Here is a 10346-nt window from a genome sequence, read left to right on the forward strand (position 1 = left end):
AAAGAAAACAAAAAACAGGGGGAAAAGACAACCAAAATGACCAAGGGCTCGGAGCAACCCTCTTAGGAAAAAGGGTTACAACATTTGGGACTCTTTGTTTTGCTTAGTTCTTTTTAGAAACTCATTCATTGGTGCAGCAACCCCTAGTGGACAAAAACACACCCAGCTCCCAGCTCCCTTCCAGCCCCTCATTGTGCAATCACACCCACCACAAAACCAGCATCCTCTTAACAAGGATGAAAAGAGATTTTTAAGGAAGGAGAAATACAAGACTGGAGCAAACTTGGTTTATTAAAAAAAATAAGATATATATAGCACAAAAACAAATCCCACACAAATAGAACACTAGCTGGAGACTTTTGAGCAAGAAATGTCAAAAAGGAGGGTGGGTCACTGCTACCTTGACAACCCACCTACCTTGATCCTGGGGGGTCAATCCTGCCCCTCCTGAGTCTTGATACTTTTCAGAACTAGCTTCCTTCAACATCCCTCATGAACCAGGCTATTCTCCTTTAAAGCAACATTTCTCAAGGGAATCCCTCCATCTTTCCCTCCTTTTAAATGCAGAAGAAAACTATTATCTCCCAAGGGTTAGGGGAAGAGCCATAAACTGAGCGGCAGAACACCTGCCCTGCATGTAGAAGGCCCCAGGTTCCATCCCTGAAGGCATCTCCAGGTGGGGCTGCGAGAGACTCCTGCCTGAAACCTTGGGACAGCTGCCGCCGATCAGTGTAGACAATACTGAGCCAAAAGAACACCGGTCTGGCTCAATATATGCAGCTCCTTCTGTTCTTATTTAAATCAATCCAATGAGGACTAGAATCTTGCATTTAGTTTTAGGAGGAAAGTTCTAGCTCACCCGGCAGAGCAAAAGGTCCCGGGTCCAATCCCTCACCTCTCCAGGCAAAGCTGGTAATGTCCCCTGTCTGAAACTCTGGAGACCCGTCTCTGCCAAACAGTGTGGACAATACTGAACTCGATGGACCAATGGCCTGACTCGGTATAAAGCAGCTTCCTGTGCATAATCCTATTTTGTCATTTACGCCAAGAGCCAGCTACTCAACTGGGAAGGAAGCACCACCCAGTGGTCAAGCACATGCACTGCAGGCAGAAGGTCTCTGGTTCAGTCCTTGGTATTGCCACTTAAGATACTGGTTTACTCGCAGGCAATGAGTAAAGCAGCTCCCTCTCTGCCAGGAGAGCCAGTCAGTGGTCAGAGGTGGCTAGTTGGACCAAGAGGAAGCCCAATTCCTAGGCTCCATCACTTTCCTCCCCCCACCTCCACACCAGAAGCATCTTATTGCATTGACCTCAACACTTCTAAGTCAGACATAGATGACCGAACAATAAGTCTAGTGGTTGAGCCTTGGCTTGAGTTAATCCTTGCCAAACTCAGCTACATCCAACACAGTTTTCTTCAGCTATAGGACCCATCTCAAGATGATTGTCAACTGCCCCATTCACATCAGTTGGGTCACTGCTTGGGTCTGAGTTGACTGGCTCGGCTTTACCCAGCACAGATGTCAACTGGACCCAGAAGAAGGCCTGCCGGTTGTGATCTGAAGGCCACTCCAGGTAAGTCTTTGTGCTCAGCATCTTCCGTAACCTGCAGAATTTGTTGGGCAACGCCTGCAGGTCAATGGCTTCCTTCACCACCAGCACCACGTCCTCGAAGCTCAGGCCCACGGCCCGCTGGTGGGCGAAGTAGAGCTCATAATTGCACCAGTCGCTGTCGACAAAGCTGCGCGAGAGGACGAAGATGACCTTGCGGCTGTTCTCAATATTGTCGATGATGTTGTCGATGATCCATCGCCCCGGCGTGAAGTCGCGCTCATGGATGCAGACGCGGTACGGCGGGTGGGAAGCCTCCAGCCTCTGCAGGAGCTCTCGCCTCACCCATTCGGCGTCAGAGCAGCTGTAGGAAATGAAGGCATGGTAGGCAAACTGCCGTGACAGTTGGGAGCGGCCGGCTCGGTACTTGGAGCGGATGATCTGGAACGTGGCCTTGAGATACCACGGAACATCAAACCTCCAGCACAGAACCATGCAGGCAATCAGCACCGCAGCTGTGATGGAGACTGCAATGGCCACCACCACTGTGACGTCACACTCTGTCACCCTCGGGACGTAAGCAGCCACCGCAGTGTCCAACAAGAATTCAGGGTGGTAACAGGTCCATCCAGCCGGCCAGTCCTGCAGCCTGAGTTTCCCGTTCCTCAGTGTCTCTTGAACAAAGCCATAGAGATCACAGATGCAGTGATAAGGGTTGTTGCCCGCCTTCAGTTGGGCAAGACAAGGCATGTTGACAAAGGAACCTTTGTTGATGACGCCAAAAGAGTTGCCGTCCAACTCCAGGACCCTCAGGTTTGGGCATCTCCACTCTGTAGGGATGAATTTGATCTTGTTCCCACTCAGCAGCAGCTCCTGGAGGTCAACAGCGACCTCGAAGTAGCCCATATCGAGCCGTTCCAGCTGGGAATATGATAAGTCCAGAAAGCGCAAAGTAGTGGGGAGACACTGGAAGATTTCTGCGGTAACTGCATTGTAAGGCAAGGCCAACCAAATCAGACTGGGTGTCCACATACAGGGGGACCGACCTGAGCCCCCAATGCGATTGTGGGTCAGATCTAGTTTGGCGAGTCGGGGCCAACTGAAGGTCAACTTGGCAAGAGTGCTCAGGTAGACTAGTAAGTTGTAGCTGAGGTCAAGCTGTTCCAGCTTGGGCAGAGTGCCCTGGTACTGGCAGGCCTCGTTGTAGACGTAGCCATCTTGCAAGCGGTTGTTGGAGACGTTCAAAGCCACCACGTTCCTCATCTCCTTCCAGGCGTCGCAAGGCACCATGTTGAAGTTGACATTGATGATGGAGAGGTATGTCACGCCTGCAAACCACGTGAAGGTCCAGTCGAAACGCAGGACGTCCGGGTTGCTGATGTCCGCAAGAACCAACCGGCGCAGGGTGAGGTTGGCCATACCAACTTCTGGCGCCTTCCACTTGGGCGACCGCGCAAAATCGATAGCTACGAAGGACAGGTCTTGCACGTGAGACCTCTGGACGTTCAGCAGGATCAGACGCAGCAAGTTCTCATTGAATTTCCCCCGGCGGAAGACCAGCTCTGTGGCCTCCACCCCAGCCAAGTCGTGGAAGAGGTCCGTAGAGCCTGTATAGTACGTGAACTCAAAGAGGTTGCGGAAATGGAGGTATCGCAGAGGCCTTCCCCTCAAGTCCCGCAGCAGCAGCGGCAAGACCTCTGTGTGTCCATCCAGCGACATGTCGCACCACAAGTCGGTGGTGTTGAGTTTGGAAAAGGCCCCCTCTTGATACTCCTGCAAACTGGCTGCCGTTTTCAGCGCAAACTTTTTCAACGGGGTGTCTTTCAGAGGAAGGAAGTCCTGGCTTCCCACCGTGTGGACAGCAGGGCCCCCCATGGAGAGGGTTTCGAGGTTTTTCAAAGTGCCGAACACGCCATCCAGCGTCGAGCGGGGATAAAAGTTGTTAGACATTTCCAGCACCTTCAGATTCTTCAGCGGTTTCAGTGCCTGAGACGGGATCTCCCTCAGCGAGTTGTTGAAGAGTCTGAGCTGCTCCAAGAGGACGTTGGAAGCGAAGGAATCGTCAGCGATAGACACGATGTTGTTGAAATCCAGATTCAGGCTTTTCAGCTGGGTCAAGGCGGAGAAATCCCCACGGGTGACCTGCTGAATCTTGTTGTAAGATAGGTCCAATGACTCCAGAGTGCTGGGGAGATCCCCAGGGACTCGGAGCAGGTTCTGACCTCGGCAAGTGGCCGCCTTGAGGGAGATCTGGCAAAGAGATGCCTCGGGAGGATTCGCATGAGCCAGGATCGCCAAATGCAATGCCAGGATGGTGATGGGCGGCAGTTCCATGCCACTTCACATCTTTACTGTCAACCTGAGTGGAGAACGAAAACGAAAACCAAGACAGTAAATCAAAACTCTTCTCCTCTATATTACTAACACACTTTTTAATCCCCCCCCCCCAAATTAAATTTAATTCCTGGAAGTAACAAAGCAGCTGTCTCCCTTAACACAGCCTTCCTGAAACTAGTGCCTCTCAGATATTGTTATGCTACAGCTCCCACTGCCCATACTGGTTAGGACTAATGACAGCTGGGAATCCAAAACTTCTGAAGGACGGCAGGTACGGGGAAGGCTGCCTTCACCCACTGGAGTGGATGATACTCATACATTTTGTCGTTGTTGTTTAGTCGTTTAGTCGTGTCCGACTCTTCATGACCCCATGGACCAGAGAACGCCAGGCACTTCTGTCCTCCACTGCCTCCCGCAGTTTGGTCAAACTCATGCTGGTAGCTTCGAGAACACCATCCAACCATCTCGTCCACTGTCGTCCCCTTCTCCATGTGCTGGGTAAAGTCAAATTGATCCCAGCCCATTAAATGTTTTGGTCTAGCAGTAGCCGTCCAGCTATCCATTGCTTCCAGGTTTAAAACAGAACAGTCCCATGCTTTACTGGGTTTCAAACTGTGTCTTGGGAAAGCCAGAGAGCTCATTGGAAGCTGATCAGGAGTTCCTTGATGTGCAAATCAGACAAGGCCCTTCCTATAAACTACCACCCTTCCATTTCGTGGAGAGCAGCTGGGGAGTCTAGTGATAAGATCGCCCATTAAATTAGTTGGTTTCTGTTTCCTCAAAGGAGAGGGGATTAAAAAAACCAAGCAAATTTCCTTACTTCCCCCCTTTTCATTGGAATATCACCAATTTTGCTGTGAAAGAAGGGGGACCCGTAAGTTTACCAGTAATGGCGTACACACAGAAGGAACTGAAACTAAATCCTTAGACATACAGAATAGAAGCCAAATTCCAGAAACTTGGCATAACTTTGTTAGACACTTTCATTTGATTGCCTTTCTTGGAACATCTAAAACAACAACTATCAGCCTCCATTTTTTGTTGTTTTCTGAACAACTACTAAACTCTGTATTCCTTGCGTGGGTATGTTTTGTTACATGAAATTAAACATCAATTTTGGTTTTTTTTAAACTGAGTTCTTAAGGGCACTGCTTTCATCTTGTTTATTCTGTGAACTGACTCAGCCTCCAGCTAGAGACAAGAATGGACCTTTGGTCTGCTCCAGCTAAGCACTGTCAAATGGGATGGCACATGGTGGATAAAAGCAAATGCACCCTGGAGTGAGGGCTCCAAGCTGTGGTGCTAGCATGGAGCTTGCCAGGATGGCTCAACTGCAAAGACAGAGGCACACAGACCAGCATATCTAACACCATTTCATGCATCGGTCTTGCTTTTTTAAACCCTTTTTTAAAAGGCAGCATATACATTTGCTTATTTATAATGATTTTATCAAAAACCCACTTACTTTTATTTCTTAAGCCCACAAAACATTTTAAAGAAGAATTGCAAAGTCTGCACCAAGAAGGTCGGGGGAAAGTGGTGTGTTTGTGACATCGCAGTCACTGGCCAATCACCCCCTCTCCAAAAGCTCCAACAGTTTGTGCTTGCAACCATTTCGTGTGAAGGAAGACTGGTTGTTAACTACTCTGGGAATTTTAGCTCTGGCTGGGGAATCTGGGGGGGGGGGATTCCTAACTACTCTCATCACCCTTAAGAAGCTACAGCTCCCAGGATCTTTTGGAGGAAGCCATGAGTGTTTAAAATGCTTTAAATATATGGTGTAATTGTGGCTTTATTGAAAGCCAAGGCCATTTTTAAAAAGTCCTTCACCTCAGGACAGATATGCCCTCCTTCTTCTCTTTCTTGCTTTACTTTTGAGTCCTGTCACTCATTTTCTCTTTTGGAATACTTAAGGATCCTCTTTTCACTCCAGATGTGCATTTATTGTACAAGTTGACGACTGCTTGTATTGTAACTTGGCCGTCTGAATCAGCATCCAGACACACCGTCACTTTCATTTCATGTACTAAACCAACCTTTATTCCTTTTGCATGTGAACTTCTCGTGAGCATAAGAGTGAACACATATTCATTACAAAACGCACATTAACTCCAGCAAAAGGTCCTCTTTTATCTCCTGGATTTCTGCCCATTACACAGCCAGTAAAAGCAAGCACACCCAGGAGTCACTGCTGGTAAAAAGCAGTCATGGGTTAATGATATATCAGCCATTAGCCCGTGACTAGTTTGTGTAATGTGTGTGTAATGGGCAGATATCCAGGGGAGCTCACTGCCTCAGAACCCCCTGCTGTTATTTATCAGATATACAGGGGCTAGTTTTAGATTAACTGGCTGGTGAGGGAAGGTGCTCTGCATGTGCTCAGAGGCACCATTATATCACACACAACTTCGTAGGAGCTTCGTAGGAGTTACTGAAACAGGGCCGTGTTCTCTTTGGCATATTTTTATTCCTGTTGCTCTCCCGTGTCTTCAGCATGACAGAAGACAGTACAGTGGTACCTCGGGTTCAGGTTACAGACTCCGCTAACCCAGAAATAGTGCTTCAGGTTAAGAACTGTGCTTCAGGATGAGAACAGAAATTGTGCTCTGGCGGTGCGGCGGCAGCGGGAGGCCCCATTAGCTAAAGTGGTGCTTCAGGTTAAGAACAGTTTCAGGTTAAGAACGGACCTCCGGAACGAATTAAGTACCGTATTTTTTGCACCATAACACTCACTTTTTTCCTCCTAAAAAGTAAGGGGAAATGTCTGTGCATGTTATAGAGGGAATGCCTACAGGTGGCATGCCTACGGATTTTCCTCCTCTAAAAACTATGTGCGTGTTATGGTCGGGTGTGTGTTATAGAGCGAAAAATACGGTACTTAACCCGAGGTACCACTGTACATAGTTCCATTCAAGGAGCGACGGGGGGCTGTTGAACCCGGCACATCTCCACTCCAAAATATGTTGTTTGCAGATGACGCAGCCTTGACAGTGCACTCTGAGAAAGCTCTAGAGTCCCATCAACCATTTTGCCCAATCCTGCATGGAGTTCAGCCTCACTAGCTGCCTGACGAAGGCCAACATCCCCGGTCAGGACATCGCTGGCACTTCACACATCAGCCCTGGTGGCCACACACTTGAGGTGGTAGACAATTTTGTCTACGTGGGCTCCTTTGTAAACAGCAACCTTTCCAACAACGCTGTGCTGGACAAGTATATTGGGCATGGCAGCTACGGCAATGGCTCCCCTCTCCAAAAGGGTATGGGAAAAGGGGATGCTAATAATGGCCAATGCCAAGCTTACACACCGAGCATGCTGCTTTATGGAAGTGAGTTGTGGGCACCTGCCAGGAGCGACAGACACCTCAGTGCCTTCCATATGCTCTGCATCGGGAAGATTTTGGGCATCACACGGCAGGACAGATTCTCAAACAAAGCTGTCCTCTCCCAAGCACACATTCACCACATAACACCGGTTCTGAGAGATCTGCATTGGCTCCCAGTACGTTTCTGAGCACGATTCAAAGTGTTGGTGCTGACCTTTAAAGCCCTAAAAGGCCTCGGTCCTGTATACCTGAAGGAGCGTCTCCACCCCCATCGTTCAGCCTGGACACTGAGATCCAGCGCTGAGGGCCTTCTGGCGGTTCCCTCATTGCAAGAAGTGAGGCTACAGGGAACCAGACAGAGGGCCTTCTCGGTAGTGGCGCCCACCCTGTGGAACACCCTCCCATCAGATGTCAAAGAGAACAACTACCACCAGACTTTTAGAAGACATCTGAAGGCCTGTTTAGGGAAGTTTTTAATATGTAACGCTGTACTTTTTTTAACACTTGATTGGGAGCCGCCCAGAGTGGCTGGGGAAACTCAGCCAGATGGGTGGGGTATAAATAATAAATTATTATTATTATTATTATTATTATTATTATTATTATTATTCCCAGCATGTTTGCACTTCTGTCTCAGCGATGTCTATGCCAATCTTGGTCATGCACACAGAACGGAAGATGGCAGGATCTCCAAGGAGGTGCTTTACAAGGAGCTGGCTTCAGCTACCAGAACCGTTGCGTTACAAAAGATGTCTGCAACTGCGACTGAAGGCTGGCAACATCAACCCAGCTGTGTAGGAATCCCTTGCAGACGGCAGCACCTGGAGACGGACATTCAGGTCTTGTAACCACAGCAGTGACTAGAGGAGGAACGACCGCTGGGAGGAGAGTAGAGAGAAGAAAACGCCATGGTGCATCTGCAGCAGCACAACCGGACGTCTTTATTTGCCCATTTGCAATAAAACATGCCTCATATGAGTCTCTGCAGTCACAGGAAGAGCTGTAACTCTCCAACCATTTGACTTCACCCCAAAGCCATTATCTCCAGAGACAGAAGGGTGCCAGCAACAAATGAAATATCTCAACGCATAAAACTCTCCCCGTGAAAAGCAATGTCACTCCTCCAGCATAGCTGTCGACGCTTCCCCTTTTTAAAGGGAAATTCCCTTATTCCGAATAGGATTCCTTGCAAGAAAAGGGAAATGTTGACAGCTATGCTCTCCAGAGTGGCAGAGAGAGAGAAGTCCTGCCAGGCATCTTGCAATGCAAGCCAACCTAGACAGCATTTCAGCGGGTAAACTCTACAGCCTTGCAGTGTAGGCCAATAATCACAACTGGAGGTGGGAAAGGGCTAGGCAGGGGGAGAGAGAGAGGCTGGCTATTTGGAGAAGTGATTAGGAAAACTCTGCCTTGCACAGAGTCAGGCCACTGGTCCACCTTGCCAATTCGGACTGGCAGAAGCTTTGCAGGGCTTAAGGCAGAAGTCTCTCCTAGCCCTGCCGGGAGATGTCAACAAGAATTGAACCCGAGGCCTTCTGCATGCAAGACAGGTGTTCTCCTCCTGAGCTGCAGCCCTTCACAGGATCGCTTAGCCCGAGACTTAGTCGCTCCCCTCTCTGGAAGATGCCATAATAACAGGCAGGCATGGACTCCCGGAAAACCACAAATCCCAGCGCAAGGCAGCCTTCTAAAACCACGGATTAGCAATACATACAAAGCTTCCTTTTGAGTCAGGCGTTTGCGGGACGGACAAACACTCACACCGCCACGCGGAAGAAGCGAGCAGATTCCTTTACCTCGACTGCCGCGTACGCAGATCCAAAGCACAAAACAGGCGGCAGCCTCCTAGTCCTCTGTGATCACCCCACTCTGCCCGACCGCGCAGCCACATCGCGCGCTACAGCTGCCAAGCAAGCACACACCTTTCTTTAAACCGAGCAAAAAGGAGGGGCGTGGCTTCTTAAAGGGACAGCTCCCCATTGGCTTGTTATTCCGCCAGCCAGCGGTGGGAGGGGCTTTATCTGTTACCGCCCCTCAACCCGGCTCCTGCGAGGCATTTTGGGGGGTGCAGGGTGCTGATCTCTTCTTCAAAGAGTGGCATATATCTCAGCCAGGCAGGGGTGCCAACTTGACTAAAGTATTGCGGGGGAGGGGGTTGCAGGTAAGCCCCGCCCCTCATAATTGATCACATGATGCGGTGCACAAACATTATTTGAATGGGAATCCCCCTCAGCTTTTGCGGGGGGGGGGGTTCCATGTATACAGTTCCGTCCCCCCACTACTGTGACTGCTACATTTAAAGCAAACCCCCCCCCCAGCCGCAAAAAAGAACTTTGGGAACTGTAGTTTAAGTCTTTTGGGAATTGTAGCTCTGTGAGAGGTAGGTATCAGTTTGCAGGATTCTTGCTGGAGGGAGGAATGTGTTTAAATGTGGGTCATGCAAATCGCTATTCTGAATTATGCTTTTTATAGGGTCGGGGGTCACTGGGGATGAGTTTATGGAACCAGACTCCAAATCTTGATTTTTTTTCAAATGGGGCGTTGGGCCTTTTTCTGACTGTTGCAAAACTTTGGTGAAGTCTGCCAAGGCTTAATCTAAGAGAGTTCTCCGAGTAATAACAAAAAAATGAGGTGGGCGTTATATTGCAACCAGAAGCAACCACAAGCCAGCTCCCTTTCCACCAGCTGCCATCTTCTGCCTTGCTGCCTCCTGTTGCTGCACCTTTAACAACATCTTTAGCTTGTGGGTATTAGAAGATGGTTGTGTGTTTTTATTTGCATACCATAAAAAAGCTTCATTTCTGCGGATCAAGCTGCTGTTTCAAGGCAGCCAGGCCGGTTTGGAGGGTTTGTTCGCTGTTTTCCTAGCCAGCTGGCACCCTCAGCTCCCGCATCTAGGAATGCAGAGAGGAGTGGCTGTTTCGGGTCTGGCGTGTCTCTTTTTAGATCTGAAGCCCTTAAGTTATACTCAAGGCAAAGGCTTGAAAGATCAAAAAACCCCACAAACACTGTTTAAGAATAAGGTTTCTCTTAGAAACAGGAGTCTCTTAGAAATTTCTCTGACAATAGATTGTTTTTTGGTCTTTGAGACCATGCAAATATTTAAAACAGTGTTTGCATGTGCAGCAGTTGC

At 49.0% G+C, this 10346-nt stretch overlaps 1 protein-coding gene across 2 annotated transcripts; it reads right to left on the bottom strand.

Annotated features, from left to right (window-relative positions):
* Positions 1–273: 273 nt before the first annotated feature.
* On the bottom strand, positions 274–9129 carry LOC310750954 (toll-like receptor 2). 2 transcript variants are annotated; one of them, XM_083589368.1, is made up of 2 exons: positions 9010–9129; positions 274–3910 (listed from the first exon to the last, which is right to left on the bottom strand). In XM_083589368.1, the coding sequence occupies exon 2, from the start codon at positions 3883–3885 to the stop codon at positions 1393–1395; it is 2493 nt and encodes an 830-aa protein (XP_083445494.1). In that variant the 5' UTR covers positions 3886–3910; positions 9010–9129; the 3' UTR covers positions 274–1392. The 2 variants fall into 2 exon arrangements, with proteins under 2 accessions (XP_083445494.1, XP_083445495.1); XM_083589369.1 differs by having other exon boundaries at positions 8977–9115.
* Positions 9130–10346: the final 1217 nt, after the last annotated feature.

Source organism: Podarcis filfolensis (assembly GCF_964270895.1).
Source record: "Podarcis filfolensis genome assembly, chromosome: 16".
In the NCBI taxonomy this organism is placed as follows: domain Eukaryota; kingdom Metazoa; phylum Chordata; class Lepidosauria; order Squamata; family Lacertidae; genus Podarcis; species Podarcis filfolensis.